This window comes from Aotus nancymaae, unplaced genomic scaffold, assembly GCF_030222135.1.
Source record: "Aotus nancymaae isolate 86718 unplaced genomic scaffold, 86718_ANA_hifiasm-v0.15.2.pri h1tg000046l, whole genome shotgun sequence".
Lineage (NCBI taxonomy): Eukaryota > Metazoa > Chordata > Mammalia > Primates > Aotidae > Aotus > Aotus nancymaae.
In genome coordinates this window covers 23,452,484-23,472,378 of record NW_026988460.1, presented here as the reverse complement: position 1 = coordinate 23,472,378, position 19,895 = coordinate 23,452,484, and the positions used below count along the sequence as shown (strand labels likewise).

The following is a 19,895-nucleotide window of genomic DNA, read 5'->3' as shown; positions in this document are numbered from 1 at the left end:
CAGGAAAACCTGTTTTCATGCACCTCCTGACACACTCCAATAAGCACACACATCACCTATGTGTGCCAAGAGAACCCAAGTTGGAGTCTAATCATCAGGAACAATCAGACATACAGAGAATGGGGAACATCCTTTAAGACTTCGAAAAAAGTCAACATCATGACAAACAAAACAAGAAGGTAGAGTGACTGTGTAAGATTAAAAGAGGCTGGGCGTGGTGGCTCATGCCTCTAATCCCAGCACTTTGGAGGCCAAGACAGGCAGATCACCTGAGGCCAGGAGTTTGAGACCAGACTGACAAACATGCTAGTTTTCTACTAAAAATACAAATGTTAGCCCAGCGTGGTGGCTGGTACCTGTAATCCTAGGTACTTGGGAGGCTGAGGCAGGAGAATCGCTTGAACCTGGGAGGCAGAGGTTGCAGGGAGCTGCGATCACGCCACTGCACTACAGCCTAAGTGACAGAGCGAGACTGCTTCAAAAACAAACAAAAAAAAAAGAGAGCAACAGATTGCAGTGGGTTTAATGGCAGCTCCCAAAAAGATATGTTCATGTCCTAATCCCTGACTTATGATTGTGACCTGTAATGTGGAATGTGACTTGGAAAAAGAGTCTTTGCAGATATAACTAAGCTTAGAATTCTGAGATGAGATCATCCTGAATTAGCTGGATGGCCCCTAAACCCAATGACAACTATCCTTATAAGGGAAAGGGAATGTTGACACAAACAGACAAGGTAGAGACTGGAGGGATGGTCACCAGCCACAAAATGTCTGAGGCCACCAGAATCTAGAAGAGGCAAGAAATGGCTTCGCCCCCAGAGCCTTTGGAGGGAGCCTGGCCCTGCTGACACCCTGCTGGCCTCAGGTGATCTGCCTGTCTTGGCCTCCAAAGTGCTGGGATTAGAGGCATGAGCCACTGTGCCCAGCCTCTTTTAATTTTAGACTTCTGGCCCCTAAAACTGTGAGAGAATGAATCTCGGTTGCTTTTAAGCCACCCAGTTTGTGGTAATTTCTTATGGGAAACTAAAAGGTAGATATAACAATCAAATGTGACTGTATCAAGAAAATCAAAGCCAGAAGCCTGCATGGTGGCTCATGCCTGTAATCCTATACTTTGGGAGGCCAGGCAGGAGGATGGCTTGAGCCCAGGAGTTCGAGACCAGCTTGGGCAACATAGATAGAGACCCCATCTCTATTAAAAAAAAAGAAAAATTACAACCAAAATAGCCACAAGAGACATTACCAGGACACTGGAAAGATAGAAGTATAGACTGGATATTTGGATGATATTAAGTAATTCTAATTTTTCTCAGGCATTATATGGTAAGTTGGAGAATGTCTGTATTCTTTGGAGGTACACATGGAAATACTTATAGATTAATACAGATTATGTATGTAAACATGAAGAATGTTAACAAAAATATATAAAACGTTTGACTAGGAAAATAAGACAGGAGGTGGCTTAGAAAAGATTCAAAGGGCCTGGTGCCATGCCTCATGCCTATAATTCCAGCACTTTAGGAGGCTGAGGCAGGGGGATCACTTGAGGTAAGGAGTTCGAAATGAGCCTGGCCAACACAGCAAAACCCGATCTCTACTAAAAACACAAAAATTAGCTGGGTGTGGTGGTGTGTGCCTGTAATCCCAGCTACTTGGGAGGCTGAGGCAGGAGAATCGTTTGAACCTGGGAGGTAGAGGTTGTAGTGAGCTGACACAGAGATCACATCACTGCATTCCAGCCTGCGCAACAAAGCGAGACTTAGTCTCAAAAAAAAAAAAAAAAAAAAAAAAGAATCAAAGAGGAAGATGGGAAGAAGACACATCTCCTTGTTCTGTGACAAATAGCTGCTCTGCTGACCTCCATCCATTCTGGAGCAGAACTGTCAGTTTCTGGGCTGGATGTCATGAAAAGTCATGGTTCCTTCTGGGCCAGGAAACTCTATAACTCTGCTAGTTTTCAATGGCTCCTGCCATTCCATTTCTGTGCTGAAACTTCTAAATTTGCAGAGAGCTCAGAAATCATACTTAATCAGTCAATGCAAATCTCCAACTGGGCTTGGCTGGGAAGGAGGCTTAGGAGTAACCAGACCTTTGGGTCATGGCAAATCAAATCAAACCATAACTGTGTACATAAGACAACAATATAAACCATGAGTTAGTTTTGGCTTCTTGGTAGGCAACATGACTTAGGTATGGTAGGAGGACAGGGAGGACAGACCCACAGAGCCCTACTCTGTGTACTTAACGAGCTGTTAAGCACTCCGGCAACTTACCTAACCCTTCTAAACCTCAAACTCCTCTGCTACAAAAGGAAGCTACTAATACAGGCCTCACAGGAGTGTGAAGATTCAATGAGACAAGAGAAGAAAACACCAAGGCAAGGCACCTGGCTGGCCCCAGGAGCCGGTAGCCAGGGGAGCTGCTGAGTGGGAAGTGTAAGGAAAGGCTTCCTCTTGGCTTCTGGCCTGGCTCCCCCAGTAGGCGATCAAGGTCAGCTAGCTTGGCAGCTGCACTTGATTTGAGACCCATATCACCTCTTCCAAGTATTGTTCCTGGAATGAAATCTGATTGACAAGATTCATTCAAGGGAAAAGTTTCCCTGATAAGATGTGAATTTCACAATGGTCTTGTATTACAAGTCACTACCTCTCTAAGGAAAAACAATTGTTAAGAGTTTAACCTATGCTGGCAGTTCTAGGCTTCATGTGATTAGGTCACTGGCCTTCAAAATTAAAACAATACTGTTAAAAAGCAGCAGGAAATGTGCAGCCATGCCTGAAGAAGAGGTAGAGTTTAGGAAGCCAACCCTCATATCCCAGGCTAGCATTGCTCAAGAACCTTTGCTAACGCAGAGAATGTGAAGACGCTTTTAACGCTGATGCTGGGCCAGTCTGACTCTGTGTGTGGGTCAGAGACCTGGTCCCACATTAATTTTACGAGGAACTAGAAACAGATGATATATCCCAGTGGGGGCAAAGGCCTCCAGGGGAGTTGTAAGCTGAGCAGTTTATCTTTTTCGTTTTCAAAATTCGATCTATCCGCCCATCCAGCTATCCATCTGTCCAACCATCCTCATAAAGCAGAGTGTCTTAAAATTAAGGAAGTTTTCTCTATGCATCATCCAAAGTATAACTTGATCATTAAAATAAAGTTGCAGGCAAAAGGGCCACAGTATGCGATTAAGAACATTAATAATAAAATAGAACAATTCTAACAATATACTGTAATGAGTTATGGGAATCAGGATCTCTCAAAACATCTTAAAAAATTTTTTTTTTTTAAAGAGAGTCTTACTCTGTTGCCCAGACTGGAGTGCAGTGGTATGATCTTGGCTCACTGCAACTTCTGTTTCCCAAGTTCAGGATGCCTCAGCCTCCCAAGTAGCTGGAATTACAGATGTGCACCACCACACCTGGCTATTTTTTGCATTTTTAATAAAAACAGCGTTTCACCACGTCGGCCAGGCTGGTCTCAAACTCCTGACCTCAGGTGACCCACCTGCCTCAGTCTCCCAAGGTGCTGCGATTCCAGGCATGAGCCACTGTGCCCAGCAGATATCTTAATATTTTTGGACTGCAGCTGACCTTGGGTAGCCTTTACTCTGCTTTTTCTTACAGTGCTTATCAGTCCCTGAAACTACATTATATAGTCATTTGCTTATGTGTCCCTCATCCCCCAAGAATGTAAGCTCCACAAAGGCAGCTCTGTTTGTCCTGTTCGCTTCTGTATTCCTGACACCTCAAACAGTACCTGGCCCACAGCAGACCCTTAGTCATTATCTGCTGAATGAGGAACTCACCTGGTCCAGACTCCCACTTTAAGATCAAGGGACACAATGGAATACTATGTAGCCACAAAATGGACAAGATCATGTCTTTTGTGGGCACATGGATGGAGCTGGAGGCCATTATCCTTAGCAAACTAACACAGGAAGAGAAAACCAAATACCGCATATTCTTACTTACAAGTGGGAACTAAATGAAGAGAACTTATGAACACAAATAAGGGAACAACAGACCCTGAGGTCCACTTGAGGGCAAAGGGTGGGAGGAGGGAGAGGAGCAGAAAAAATAACTATTGGGTACTAGGCTTAGTTCCTGGGTGATCAAATCATCTGTACAACAAACCCCTGTGACATGAGTTTACCTATATAACAAACCTTCACATGTACCCCCAAACCTAAAATTTTTTTTTGAGGTGGAGTCTCTGACACCCAGGCTGTAGTGCAGTGGCATGATCTCGGCTCTCTACAACCTCTGCCTCCCAGGATCAAGCAATTTTCCTGCCTCAGCCTCCTTATAGGTGCTTGCTACCTCGCCCAGCTCATTTTTGTAGTTTTAGTAGAAAGGGGCTTTCACCATGTTGGTCAGGCTGGTCTCAAACTTCTGACCTCAAAGTGATCTGCCCGCCTTGGCCTCCCAAAGTGCTGGGATTACAGGTGTGAGCCACTGCACTCGGCCCTAAAATTAAAGCTAAAAAAAATTAAATAAATATTGATTTAATTTAAAAAAGAAAAGATCGAGGAGGGCCATACTGTTAGACATTTCTAAAAGCCTGGGCTCCAGAATTCAAAGCCCAGCTCTGCAAGTTACTGGCCCTGGAAACTATTATGGGCAATGACCTATTTTTTCAAAACTGCAGTCCCCCATCAGAAAATGAAGACATTAAGAGTCTCCACTACATAGGACTGCTGTAAAGATTAAACAAGATGATGAATGTAAAATACTTAGTAAAATGCTTGGCACATGGCAAATGCTCAATGATGGCTGTGGCAATTATTATAATTATATGATTGTTTTCACTTGGCAGATGAGGCCACTGAGGCCCAGGGATAAGGGACTGTCCCAGATTACCCAATCTCATAGCTAATGAGACGTGGGGCTGGGTGCTATAGAACGCTTTTTTAAGATTACAGGGCAAACAAGAAGGAAAGCCTGAATTGGGGTTGCAAGCTTCTCCTCCTACACTTTCTCCCTAGACTACCTCTTCTCTTTTTGCACTTACCCTTACCCCAATCCAAATATCCAGGAATCTTATCTAAACTCAAAGGACACCTTCTTAGAAAACATCAACAGCACACGTGACCAATTTGATGTTCTGGAGTGAATCTGATACAAACTCCGTTTTCACACATACCACACCAAGAATTACTTACATAAATCTGTCCCATACTTGAGTCCCACTTTGGGCACCCAGCCTTTGCTTCGGAAGTAATGGTAGGCCATGTAGGTGGTTCTGAATGTGGGCTGAACTACAGTGAAAGCTTTCCAGAGCTTCACTATCGTTAAAGGCTCCTAAGGTTATTTGCAAAAAACAAAAAGCATTACTATGTATGCATTCACTCTTCATTCAGCCAGCGCATCAACATCTACACTAAGTGTGGAGCTGAAGCAGCATATAAAACAGTTCCCCCAGCAGAGCAACTTATTTATTTTACTTTTGAGATGGAGTCTCACTCTGTCACCCAGGCTGGAGTGCAGCGGCACGATCTTGGCTCACTCCCAGCAGAGCAATTTAGCAAGAAAGTCTAGCCCTGCACTGTCCAATGTGGCAGCTGCCAGCCGTACATAGCTAGTCTGAACTGAGAGGGGCTCTAAGTGTAGAAAACACACTGACTTCCTACTCAGTATGAAAAAAAAAAAAGAATATAAACGATTTCAATAACTTTGAATATGTTGGGTCAAATAAACTATGTAATATAGTATTAAAATTCTGCCTCTTTTTTTAAAAAAACAAAATGTTTTAAATGTGGCTACCGGAAAATGTGAAATTATAATACATGGCTCCAATCTGAGGCTCTCACTGTCCTTCTATGACGCAGCATTGCTCCAGAGGACTTAGAAAAGGTAGCATTTGAGGATGAGAAGATAAGAAGGGAAATGGGCTGGAGGCTGCGGAGGGGGTGGTGGTAGGCTGGGAAGGACATTCCAGGCAGGGGAATCAGTGCATGCAGGGGGCTCACTGTAATAAGCCCACCAAGGCTGGAGGGCAGCTCGTGACAACATTTCACAGATCCTTAAGAGTACCTACTCTACGTCAGGTCACGTTTCAGAAAAACAAAAAATAATTTTGTAGTAAAACTTAAAAAAAGATCCTCCATCACTTTGGGAGGCCGAGGCGAGCGGATCATGAGGTCAGGAGATCCAGACCATCCTGGCCATGGTGAAACCCCGTCTTAAAAAAAAAAAAAAAAAATTAAAAAAAAAAAAAAGATCCTCCATTTAATGTTTGAAACTAGAGAATTTGTTATCTGATGATACAAACTAATAATTCACTGCTTAAAAGAGAATTTTGTTTTAATGTGGAAGTCAAAGAGCATACAAATGATTTGGTCTCGAGAATATTCTGATATAACATTACCAAAAACACAATGATTACAAAATAACTAGGTAAGTTTGGAAAATTTTTGCTTCATTTCAGTAGTTACTGAAACAATACATTCTTCAGCTGGTTTAAGGCTCAGTCACTCATGAGACTGGCTCAGTTTGTCCCAGTCTAAGATTATAATACCATAAATAGGCTAAAGTTTATTTATTTATTTTTTTTGCAGTTGTTCCTAATGCAAAAATTCCATACCTGTGTGACCTTGATATCCCACAGTAAGTAAACACTCAATGCCCTCCTCTAACAGGCAATAGTCTCATAGAGAAGGTTGAACTTCCAACACAGCCCAATGTTGTTGAGATGTTGAGGCTTTTATGTCACAGCTGAAACATTCTGACAAATTTCAGCTAAGGCACATGAAAGGAAGCAAGGTGGGGCTAAGAATGGCCGCCATCTGGGAAAATGAGCCATTTGTCAGGCAGACACTGCTTCCAAACTGCTGGAATACCCGCAAACAAGATTTATGCAATTAGAATTTGGTGAATGATAAAATTATGTGGCTCTCAAGAGCCAAACAGAATATACCTTTTCTGCTCCGTGTACTGTTCTGTTTACTTTTCAATTTTATTTGCATTATTTTGCATAGATACTATATATACATATGGTTTGAAATTTAGAAAGTACAAAAAATGTCCAGTGAAAAGTCTTCCTCCTTCCTGTGTCCCTAGCCCCCAGTTCCTTTGCCTGGAAGCAAGCGATGGTATCACTCTCTTGCACAAACTATCTCTCTTCTAAAGGTAGCAGGCTACAGCACCAAGTCACAGGCTTCGGAGTTACTTGGACATTGGTTTGAATACTTATTCTAACCAGACTAGCTGTGTGACTTTGGGTACATTACTTATTTTCTCTGAGCCTCAGTTACCTTATCTGTATATTCTTACTAGGTGGAGGTAAGGACTGGAAATATAGCATGTAAAGTACCTAACATAAAGCTTTTACCATACATAGGTGCCAAATACTGGTAGGTTTTATTTTTGTTAATTTTTAATACTGTTCTGACACAGATTTCCTAGTCATTATACAGTATAAGATACTGTACCTCTCCTAGTCTCGAGGAATGAAATGCAATCTGAAAGGGTCAAAGATGCCTTTTGCTCAAACAGTCCTACTTCAGGACCCGAATCCAAAACTTAGAGAAAAACTCCACTCCTATTTTATTCAGTAAAAGCAGAAACATTTGTATTAATGCAATACAGAAATTAGTACAAACTGCTTTTAACAACAGGGAAATTTTAAGTGGGTTGTATATAAACAAAGCATCTTACCTTCTCATAGTAAATACTTAAACATCCCAGAGCATAGACCAAGAAGAAGGCCTGAAAATAGAGCAAGCAGAAAATGCTCATTACAAATAGTGTCACATTATTGTCAAACTATTTTACAGATTGATCTCTTTTTACCTCAAAAATTAATGCTCCTAAGTCACTATCAAAAAGGTCACATATTTTTAACATAAATGATTCATTAGAATGTCTTAGATTTTTTTAAAATCTAAGAAAATACAAATCTTACAAACTGGTTTAAATCAATAAAAAATAAAACATTTTTATGAATGTTTCCATATTTCTTCCCTAAAAATCCTATATAACTGAAGAATGATGTTAACAGCAGTTAACAACAGAAACCATTGCTCACTGGAGTTTCTTCCTGTAAAATTAAATAATATTTAAATTGAGAAAAATATATGTAGTGAAAAGTTTGGGGCAGTGCTGATTTTGCTTACCTAATAAAATACGAGTTTCTCGGTCATCTTTGGTGAAGTGATATTCTAGAGCTCTATGTTTGCACTGACCCCATATAATAACATGTTTTACTGTATGGGGGAAGCTGTAGGAATGGCACAGAAAATTGGCCCTGGTTCAATATAATCACACTTAAATGGAAATGAAAATGGCTTTCTGTTAAAATAATACACTGCCAAACACTGACACCACCCAAAGTGCCATGTGTTATTGGCTCTGAAGGGACTCCCATGAGATTGGCGCATAGCAGATAGTGACCAAATAGTAGCCAGTAGTAAAATAGGGTTACATTTCTTTTTAAATATGAAGGTGAAAAATTATATTTATAACCAAACACCAAATATTCTGCTTCAGCTCTCACTGCTGCTGCCAGCAGGCACAGACAAGGAGGGGTCCTCTTGTGTAGTGTGGGAGCAGAAACGTAATCCCCTCCCTGTCATGAGCCTTGAGGCTTGTGTGCAGCAGCAAGGCACTGACAAACTGCTCACTCAGCTTGTTTCCTCACTGTCCCTCCACCCCACCCCTAACCCAACATACACAGGAACAAAAGACAGCACAAGCAATACGGGTGGAAGGACTTCCAAGCAGCCAATACCCTGTCATTCTCTGCCTGGCTATCTGATGACCTCTCTCTTCATGGCAGCAGTTCTCAAAGGATGGTCTGGGGATCCCGGGATCCCCAAGGCCCTTGTAGGAGGTCTAAGGTCAAAATCACTTCATAAAAATAACGTGGTATTATCTGCCTCATCTGTGCTCTCTCCAGCGGCTTTAAGACATGTGATGGCACAAGACTGGAGCCAGAAGCAGATGCAAGAATCTAGCTGACTTTCAGGAAATCAGACCTTCAAGCGACGTGCAAAAATTAAAAACGATGCCTCTTCTCGCTAAATTTTTTGTTTTGGAAAATACAGTTATTTTTCACAAAAAACTTAAAAGTATTTATGTCAAGATATTTTTTGTTTTTTTTATGAAAGACTTCATAAACTTGTGTCATCCTTGGACAGGGGTCATGCTAATCTCTGCATTGTTCCAATTTTAGTATATGTGCTATAGAAGGTTATCACCATTATTATTTTTAAATATGTTAAACAGATACTCAGGACTTTATTTTTAATTTATAATTTGGTAAACACTGACAGATATGAGGGACCACTAATTTAGTTTTATCCAAATCCAAATCTAGAGCGTTTCTGGAGATGAAGGTGGTCACCTTCTATTCCACTTTTTCCTACTTCCTTGCTGGTACCAGCCTGTGGTGGCTCCTTCCTGCCTCCTGTGACAGCTTCCCTGTTCTGACCCCTCTAGAGTCCCCCTCCACAGCATCCAGATTCTTGGCACATAAAGATCATGTCGTTCCCCTAATTAAAACCTTCCAAAGAGATTTCACTGCCCTTAGAATAAAGTCCAAACTGCTTGCCACCAGCTCCAGGTCCCTGCATGATCTTACCACTGCTCTTTCCAGCTGTCCTGGGGGTACTTCTTTCTCCTGAAGACATTAAGCTCATTCAGGCCTTTGCCCCTGTAATCGCTACTCCCACTATCTGGCATGTTCTGCTTCAGACTCAAAAGGTCGCTTTTCAGAGAGGTCTTCCCTGGCCACCAAGTCTAAGCAACCCCCATCCCGATCATCTTCAGAGTATTTACTTTTATTTGAAAATCTTTCTCTTACACGTGTTCCTGACTAGAATGTAAACTCTGGCAGAACAGAAACTGCCTGTTGTTTCCCTGGCCTAGAAGGGGGTCTAGCACATGTTGGGTGTTCAAAGCTTGTGCTGAAAGACAAAAAACACAGGTCCCCAATCCCGCCCTCGGCTTAGGCCCGGACGTCCAGAGCCACCCTACAGCAGGTCTCTGCACCTCCCTCAGCTCATCTCTTCTCAGTGTGAACATTGTGTTCTACTTCTTTCACTGCTGTTGACAGCCTTGCCAAGTGGCCCACAATTTTATTTTGACCTTTTCTCTTTCCGTCGCTCACTACTAATTAATACAGAATACCACTGTTTTTCAGATGGACTACAGGCCAAAAGGTGCAATGGAAAAGACAAAGTTGTTTCCTCAAATGGCCGAGTCCCTTGCATTTTGCCACAATTTGCACTTCTTGGTTCAGAATAGTGTAACACAAAGAATGACATCTGAGACCTGACAGACCTGAACGCAAATCATCATTGTTAGGTAGGGCCCTGAAATTATCACTTAAATTCTCCATGCTTCATCTATGCAATGGGGATAATAATGCTTTCTTAGCTAAAGATTTAATAAGCTATGAATAGTACCTAAGAGCTCAATTAATTTTAGTTTTCCTCTTTTCTTGAACTCCTGACCTCAGGTGATCTGCCCACCTCGGCCTCCCAAAGTGCTGGGATTACAAGTGTGAGCTACCGTGCCTAGTCTTAGTTTTCTAACAACTGGATAGCATAGCCTGGGAAAAAAAGTTCAATTCAATCCTTGCCCAGTAAAAGATTTCCTGATGTCTGATAAAATGTAAGTTCCTCAAAAACTAATGTGTTTTCATTATCAGCAAGCATACATTTCCCTAAGAGTGAATGAAACCAGTATCTCATTTTTATTTGCCTAAAATGGTGATTGGCTTTTATCAATTTATACAAAATGCAACTAGGCACTTATTCTCAGAGAAGTCTTCCCTGGTCACCAAGATGGAGGGGATCTTAATTCAACTGAGTTGGTTTTATTTAAAATTAAATTATTAGCCAGGCTTGGTGGCTCACACCTGGAATCTCAGCACTTTGGGAGGCCAAGGCAGGTGGATCACCTGTGGTCGTGAGTTCAAGATCAACCTGACCAACACGGTGAAACCCCGTCTCTACTAAAAATACAAAATTAGCCACGCATGGTGGTGCATGCCTGTAATCCCAGCTACTCAGGAAGCTGAGGGAGAATTGCTTCAACCTGGGAGGCAGAAGTTGTGGTGAGCCAAGATTGCACCATTGCACTCCAGCCTGGGAAACAAGAACAAAACTCCACCTCAAAAAAAAAAATTTAAATTAAATTAAAATAAACAAAATAAGCAGTAGACTAGAGAGGTCTGTAGAGGTTGACAATCATATCCCCTGCAATCTCATTAGTAAGTTTTACTTTCACAGTACTAATAAGATGGAAGGATGTGTTTAATGATAGTTTTTAACATCATACTGCTGAATGTAGTTAGTGTTGTAATGGAAAAACAGATCTCAATAACAGATCCCTAAGAAACAATGGAATCCATTAGCTAACTGTCATGGCAATCTAATTATCCCTGAAACGAATACTCATATAGAGTGAACATTAAATTGTCACCATGTCCAGTTCACAAAAGATACCAGTTAAAATGTCACTGGCTAAAAGCAGAAGGAAGATGCTGCATGTGGAATATGCCATCTGGCATGCGTGAATACTGTTGTAGGTGCCTAAGCAGGAAAAAGATGTATTCTACTAATGTGCTCTAGTCACTGTGTGTGTGAAAGACCTAGTCACTGTGTAATACTTCCACTATTTAAGTAAAAGATCTATTTTATGATCATTATCAACAATTTAGAGACAGAACATGTATGTGCTACCAGGGAGAGAATAAAGGTGGGAACCGAACAAGCACCTATTACATATGCAGGAACTGTGCTGGTCGTTGTGTATAATCACTGAATGTCATTAGGTAGAGCTGTTATATCAATTCAAGCAAAAATAAAGCACAGTCTCCAAGAAGTGCTTTTTCTTGCGAGTGCTAGGCCTCCCTTAGCATACATGCATCTTTTTCCAAACTGCCCACAAAACACATTGCATTGAAGTTCATTTTAAATTTACAGAAAATACATTCATTTAAAAATATCTGCCATTTTGTCAACTAAAGCTTTGTCTTCACTCCACCCAGAGAAATTGGCTAGCTTGGAGAGGGATGGGAACATAACGAGGAATACACATTGCTAAGTGTCTTCCAGGATAGAGAACTTACACATATCACACTGCATTCAATCTTCACTACCTACCTCAGAAGGAGGTGACAGTTGGAATATTACATCTGAGGAAACTGAGGAATGCCAAGAACACTGCCTATTGTGTGTTATACTGCAAGCCGCAAATATTTTCTTCCCATTTCATCTTTTGCCTGTAATTTTGCCTTTGTCTTTAACATAGTTTTAAATCTCTAAGTAATGAAATCTATATATTATGGTCTCTTAGAAGAACTTATCCATATCTCAAAAATACATACAAGCCAGGCGCGGTAGCTCATGCCTGTAATCCCTGCACTTTGGGAGGTCGAGGCAGGCGATCACTTGAGCCCAGGAGTTCAAGACCAGCCTAGACAACATGGCAAAACCCTGTCTCTACCAAAAACCCAAATATTAGCTGGGCATGATAGTGTGTGTCTGTGGTCCCAGCTACTCAGAAAGCTAAGGTGAAAGGACTGCTTGGGCCCAGGAGCTACAGTGAGCCAAGATTATACCACTGAACTGCAGCCTAGGTGACAGAGCCAATCTCAAAAAAAAAAAAAAAAAAAAAAAGAGTGCATAAATAATTATCCTTGTTTTCTATTTTAAATTTCCCTTTATATCTTTAATTGACCTGAAATTTATTTTGGTATGTTTTAGGAGATGGGATTTTTAGCCTCGTCTTTTTCCAACTGGCTAATCAGCTGTCCCAACACCATAAATCTTTTCCTCACTAATATGAAATGCTATTTTTATTTTACCCTGAATCCCATCTATAAATGGGTCTGTTTGTAGACTCTGGCCCCATCTTTCCTTTCCTATACCAAGACTATATTGTTTTAATCGTTACTTTATGTTTTTATTAACAGTGGTAGTAAAATCTCCTATTTTTTTTTCTTTGCTACTCTCATGATTCCAAATGAACTTTAAGAATTAATAAAGCCTACAACCATGCTACCCTGAATGTGCCTGATCTTGTCTGATCTCAGAGGCTAAGCAGCGTTGGGCCTGGTTAGTACTTGGAGGGGAGACTGCCTTGGAATACTGGGCGCTATAGGCTTACAACAAGGGTCAATGAAACAAACAGCAAAACTGCAGTTCTTTTCTCTCCTGCCCACTAGCACACAAAGGCTTTTAAAACAAACCAGATCCTCAAAGCAGTTCATTTGAAGTTTCCTATGTGTTGGAGTATATAAGCAGAATGTAAATATATTTACAGAGAAAAATTAGAATAGTTTTTCAAACTTTAATCAAAAGGCTCTGCTGTAAATATACATTCTTGCTAAAAGGACCCAAACTGCCTCACAGCTGAAGTCTCTGGAAGGTTTTCAGAAGTTTAGATAGAAGGAAAGTCACTGACCTATTGCAGGGGAGGGAGACTAGTCATAAATAAGACAGCAATAAAAAAATAACCGCAGGCTGGGCATGGTGTCTCATGACTATAATCCCAGCACTGTGGGACACCGAGGCAGGTGGATCACCTGAGGTCAGGAGTTTGAGACCAGCCTGACCAACATGGTGAAACTCCACCTCTACTAAAAATACAAAATTAGCTGAGCGAGGTGGTGCATGCCTGTAATGCCAGCTACTCAGGAGGCTGAAGCAGGAGAATCGGTTGAACCTGGGAGGTGAAGGTTGCAGTGAACTGAGATCGCACCCATTGTACTCCAGCCAGGGCAACAAGAGCAAAACTGCATCTTAAAAAAAAAAAAAAATGCAAAATTCTAGGGAAGAATTTTAGACATTCTAATCACTGGATTCTTATACTTGGAATCCATATTATGGACACTAAGAAAGGAAAAAAGAAATGTGGGGAAAAAAAGGTTGAGGTACAAAATGAAAGAGCCAGGCACAAGATGCATAAATGAGACCCAACTGAGACTGCTGCTGTCAGTCATACGGAGAGCTGTCGCCCGCCTGACTCGCTGCAGTCACCTGACCCTGCTGTGCCCCTTTGTTTCCAAGCATTTCCACCAAGTCCTCCTGTGTGGGGACCATTTTCTTTATTTTCTAAATAATGGAAATTTTCTCATGCCGTCTAAAAGTTTTATAAGTATATATGAACGATACACAGAAGCACCAGAAAGGTACCCTCCAAAACTGGAGTTAGCCTAAGAAATCAGCATGCATCAGCAAACTCAAATAGAGCCATAACCGAATGATATCAACAGTTAAAGAATTTGACAAAGAATGAGGAAACTCAGCAAACGAGGAGTCAGGCGACAGTAGCAAGGTTTTTGCACTGCGCAGAGGACAGGACTCCGACCCAAGGGTTCACTGGCAGACCACTGCATGCACCACTACCTCTAGTTTAGATGTTAGTAGCTTTGTTTGATATACCTCAATTCAACGGTGGCTTTTCCAGAAAAAGAATAAATGCTACCACATTAAGTAAAATAATCAATGGAAAGACACACAGCAATCTCAGAATCTTCTACATCAAGTTAAAAACAGTTTATCCCTCCTGGGGAGAAGGACATGAGAGCCTAACAACATCCTTAAGCATTTGGATTATCCAGCTCACTCCACATAGGCTGACTCTGTGCTCACCAAGCAGTCTTCCAATTGTATTACCCTGTGGCATCTGCATTTTCTACATGAAGAGAATGTGCCAGTCTGGAAAGGCGTGTGGTGGGGCCTTCGCTGATGTTAATAAACTGCCACTCTGGTTTATTCCATAGGCTCTTGTGAGCACACTCAGCCTGAATGCTGCTCTTAGAGCTCAAGTCATTTTCTGTGCTCTAACAAATCTAAATGTCTTAGTCCCTCAAGCAAAGGAGTAGACCTGGAATGCAGGGCCCTACTGGGGTGCTGCCATGGAGGGAATCTTGCTGGGAATGAGTGAGCTGGTCTGCACCACCCCTATCCAATCACCTCCCATTAGTTTCCCAACAGCACACACAGGGATGGTAAAATTGAACACATCTACTTCGGAACTTGGGAAATATAGCTTAAATCTCTTTAACCTTCAAAAGTTGACTTCGTAATCCCAGCACTTTGGGAGGCTGAGACGAGTAGCTCATTTGAGGCCAGGAATTTGAGAGTAACCTGACCAATATAGCGAAACCCCATCTCTACTAAAAATACTAAAATTAGCCAGGTGTGATGATGCATGCCTGTAGTCCCAGCTACCAAGAGGCTGAAGTAGGAGGATCACTTGTACCTGGGAGGCAGAGGTTGCAGTGTGCTGAGATCATGCCACTGCATTGCAGCCTAGGTGACAGAGCAAGATCCTGTCTCAAAAAAAAAAAAAAAAGTTGACTGCCCTAACTTTATGACAGCATTATGCCACTGCTTTTAATTTACAGTGAAATCAACATTCATTTGATTTAAAATAAAATTTGCTCTCCCAAATCAATCTATTTTTCACTGAATCTTGCTAATTAAAAAGCATTTGATTAAAAAATTAGCCAGACATGGTGGCATGCACCTATAGGTCTAGCTACTCAGGAGGCTGAGGTGGTAGGATACCTTAAGCTTAGGAGTACAAGGCTTCAGTGAGCTACGATGGTACCACTGTATTCCAGCCTGGGCAACAGAGAGAAACTCTGTCTCTAAAAAAAATAAAAATTAAAAATTAAAAAAAAAAAAAGTAAAGCATTTGAACATTTGCATGTGTGCGTGTCCACTGAAGGATGCAGATGCTGGATGGAGACAGAAGTCTTCAGAAATAACTACTCAGAAATAACTGAGGTAAATATAGTTTATAGCTCTTCAATTACTCTATCAAAATGTCCAAATCTCTGTTCTGAATGAGTCAAGGCAAAGGCATGAAAACACCCCTACAAGGCTGCATGTCCACATCTGTGGTAGGTTAGACTAAAAGCTTCCCATGTCAGTGCTGAGCAGACTTCTAAGTCAGCTGTGTATTACCACTCTGAGTCCCTCAAAAGAGCTGCTGTGAATCACCACAGCAGGGGTGAGACCCCATTGTACCTCCAACAGTTGCCTATGTTCCAGACTGACATTCACAGAAACACTCAGCAGGTACATGCAGTGTGCCAAACATGGGTGAGTCATTCAAAAGAAATCTGCCAAAACAGAACAAGTAGAGCTAGTATGCTCCCTGAAAACTTCTGCAACTCATCTCTGAAATGTTCTCAGGTGCCAGGAAGCTTCTAAGAAGGCAGAGTAACCTCATCTCCTGTCTCCTATTACTCTTGCCTTTCATCAGGGAGTGTTTGAGAGGAGGCAGCAGGCAGCAGGCAGCAGCAGCCTTTAAACAATTCGTCAATAAAAGGCAGAAGCTGATCAACTGGAACAGTGAGGCTGAACTCCCAGCATTTGACACCTAATACCTTTCACCTTTGGCTGCCACCTCCCAGGCCACACCTCCAGCCCACACTCCATACTAATGCTACCTCTGGTCGCTACCACTCCCCTACAGAAACCCCTGCAGTGCCCTGCTGCCCCAGGACCAGGCCAGACCCTGACTCATGGACACACCCTCTCCCATCTGTTCCTTTTGGCTGAGCTGTCTGGAAGAGCCTACGCTACCCCATGTCCAGGTGGCAAGCCCCATTTATCCTTTACCATACTCAGCTATCACGACTATAAAGGCTTTCCACCTCAGCCCTACCCGATGGTCTCCACCAGCTTCTGTGCAAATTCCCTACCTTGTACATTCATTCATTTAACAAATAATTATTACTCAACTAATAGATGTCAGGCATTGGGCCCAAGGAAACAGCAAGAGTGACACTGACAAGATTCATATGCCACACTGTGCTTATCACCCTGAACTGTAATGATTTCTGGGCTATCTTTAAGACTAAAGTCATGTTCTATTTATTTCAGTATTGGTAGCACTTAACCCAACACCTGGCACACAGTATGTACCTACTGGATGTTTTTGTGATTGTAAAAAAGAAAGTTCCAACTAGCGCTAATTAGCTTTTACAAGTAGCTGAATAATGACAAAAGTAGCAGGCACTAACGTTTATCGAGTATTTACTATATATCAGGTATATATAGTAAATTACATGACCCAATTACATGTATTATTTAATATCCAGAACATCCTATGAACAAGATGTTACACAGCCCCCACTTTACAGAGAAGAAATCTGAGGCTCTGAGAGGCCAAACACCTAGAGAATGGGTACCCATGGGCTGTTTGATAAAGGTCTGCACGATGCTGGGAATGCCTACACGTATGCAGTTCAATACAGTAGCCCGTGGCCACACGCAGCTAGTCAGTGTTAGAAAGGTGGCTGGTGCAACTGAGAAAAGGAATTTTGAATTGTATTTAATTTGAATTAGTCACAGGTGGCTAGTGGCTACCATGTTTCATGGCAGGCAGACTAAGTGATCTCATTTGTAAAATGAAGAAATAAAGTAAATCATTCAAATATCCCTTCCTGCCCTGAGAGTCTGCGCTTTGTACCACAGGACAAAGGGAATAGGGAGATGCAATTACTTTCCTGTGGTCTCAGCTATAAAATTACCAACATAGAAGCATTCCATAGCATTTCCTGGGACCTACACGTATGCCAAGAACCACACTGGACACTGCAGGAGCTATCAAAGAAAGCCATCACAGAGCTCCCGGAGGAGAGGGGAGCCCAAGAAGGGGTGCTAGCTTCAAAGGCAGAAAGGACATTTCTGTGCACTATTAACATAAGCAAGAAAGGAGAGACTGAGCATAAAGTGACCACAGGTTAGAGGAACTGCAAATCACCAGGACAATATGATGTAGCTTATGGAAGGCCATGTTTAGCCATTTTTTTTTTTTTTTTTGAAACAGTGACCCTGGGCTTAAGCGATCCACCTCTGCCTGTTAAAATGCTGGGATTACAGGCATGAGCCACTAACTATCCATGGCCTGAGGTAAATTTTAAGTAAATTTAAAAAAAAAGAAAAGAAAAGAAACAGTGTCTTGCTTGTGCAGTGAGTGGATGCAATCTCAGTTCATTAAAGCCTCAACCTTTCAGGCTCAAGCAACCCTCCCACCTCAGCTACCCAAGTAGTTGAGACTACAGGCATGCACAACCACACCTGGCTAATTTTTGTATTTTTTGTAGAGTTGGGGTTTTGCCATGTTGCTTAGGTTGATCTCGAACTCTAGGGCTCAAGCTATCTGCCTGCCTCGGCCTCCCAGAGTACTGGGATTACAGGTGTGAGCCATGGCACCAGGCTCAAGCTAACTTTCAAGAATGTAGCTACTGCATTAAGTGGAGGGATCCCGCAGAAGGAAATAAATCCATTTACTTAATTAGCAGTTACTACATGATCTGAATCATGTAGCATCACATATGAAAAGCTGGTGAAACTCCATGAATATACCAAACAACAGTGACTTGGACTCTTTCAGTGGATAAATTATATGGTATGTGAATTATAGTACTTTTCAAAAAGCTAGTGAAAATTAGTAACAAAAATATTCAGCCAATCCGAAATCCATTTCTTTTTCTTTCCACTCCCTCCCCACCCCCAACCCCCACATCACCAGTCAGCATCTGTTAACAATCCAAAATCTTTTTATTCTTTGTCTGACACAGAGTCTCATTCTGTTGTCCAAGCTGGAGTGCAGTAGGGCAATCATGGCTCAATGCAGACTTGACCTCCTGGGCTCAAACAATCCTACCACATCAGCCACCCAAGTGGCTGGACTATAGGCATGAGCCATCATACCCAGCCAAAAATCTAAAATCTGGTTGTTGTTTTTTTTTGAGATGGAGTTTTCACTCTGTTACCCAGGCTGGAGTGCAATGGGGCGATCTCAGCTCACTGTAACCTCTGCCTCCCAGGTTCAAGCGACTCCTGACTCAGTCTCCTGAGTAGCTGGGATTACAGGTGTGAGCCACTATGGCTAATTTTTGTATTTGTAGTAGAGACAGGGTTTTACCACGCTGGCCAGGCTGGTCTCAAACTCCTGACCTCAGGTGATCCGCCTGCCTCAGCCTCCCAAAGTACTGGGATTACAGGCGTGAACCACTGTGCCCAGCCTACCAATCTAAAATCTTAATGAGAAAAGCAGTACTCAGAAAAACCCCTCTAATCTTCTGCACATTATTGCAAACACATATCTTGGAACTGATGAAATAAAGGCTGAGGAATGAAATTTGGGCAGGCCTACTTTGGAAGCTGCCCATAGTGATTTCAATACTGAATTAAAATATTCAATAACTGAATTACATACAGAATTACATTGTGAGGTAGGTTCATATATAGCATAGTTCAGGCCCAGAGACCAACAGCTGAAATGATAACATATTGAAAACATACCTCTTCTAGGCTGAGTTGCAAATACTCAAAGATCCTATATGGATTTCTTCTGCATATTAGTCTCTTTCTTTGCGCCAACTAAAGAGAAAGAAATACAATATATACAGAACAAATGGAAGCACTACATGTCATAGAGAAGAGACTGTATTTTAAAATGAACATTTTTCTTATGAATTCCCAGGATTCACATTCTATTGTGTTAGTATTATGAAGAAATGATTAAAACAAAATTTTATCAAGACAGGCTCTTGCTTTATTGCCCAGACTGGAGTGCAGTGGTGTGATCACAGCTCACTGCTCCCTCAAATTTCTAGACTCAAGTAATTCTCCTGCCTCAGCCTCCCCAGGAGCTGGGACTACAGGCACGTGCCACCATGCCTGGCTAATTTTTTTGTAGAGACAGAGTTGCCCAGGCTGGTCTTGAACTCGTGGCCTCAAGCAACTCTTCCACTTCATCCCCCAAAGTGTTGATTACAGGTGTGAGATACCACATTTGGCCAAGAAATGATTTTTTATTACTTGTGTGGAAAAGAAAGTTTTAATTTTTCCACTACTAAGATTCTGGTTTATTTCCTTTTTCCCTCATGAATTTTTTCTGCAGTTGTAATTATTTTGAGATG

The 19,895-nt window shown here is 41.8% G+C and overlaps 1 protein-coding gene, 1 non-coding gene and 1 pseudogene across 2 annotated transcripts in view; 1 reads left to right on the top strand and 2 right to left on the bottom strand.

Annotated features, from left to right (window-relative positions):
- TSEN2 (tRNA splicing endonuclease subunit 2) overlaps positions 1–19,895 on the bottom strand; it is a 56,215-nt gene that overhangs the window by 14,987 nt on the left and 21,333 nt on the right. Inside the window, exons 6-8 of the mRNA XM_064362040.1 lie at positions 19,276–19,353; positions 7,652–7,702; positions 5,158–5,296 (exon numbers count right to left, since the gene is read on the bottom strand). Of these exons, the coding sequence (XP_064218110.1) occupies positions 5,158–5,296; positions 7,652–7,702; positions 19,276–19,353 (268 nt within the window). The remainder of the gene's footprint in view (positions 1–5,157; positions 5,297–7,651; positions 7,703–19,275; positions 19,354–19,895) is intronic.
- On the bottom strand, positions 9,090–9,192 carry LOC135268932 (U6 spliceosomal RNA). The gene has a single exon (XR_010337270.1). It is a non-coding gene; the product is annotated as a U6 spliceosomal RNA (small nuclear RNA).
- LOC135268926 (5S ribosomal RNA) lies at positions 12,990–13,108 on the top strand (annotated as a pseudogene).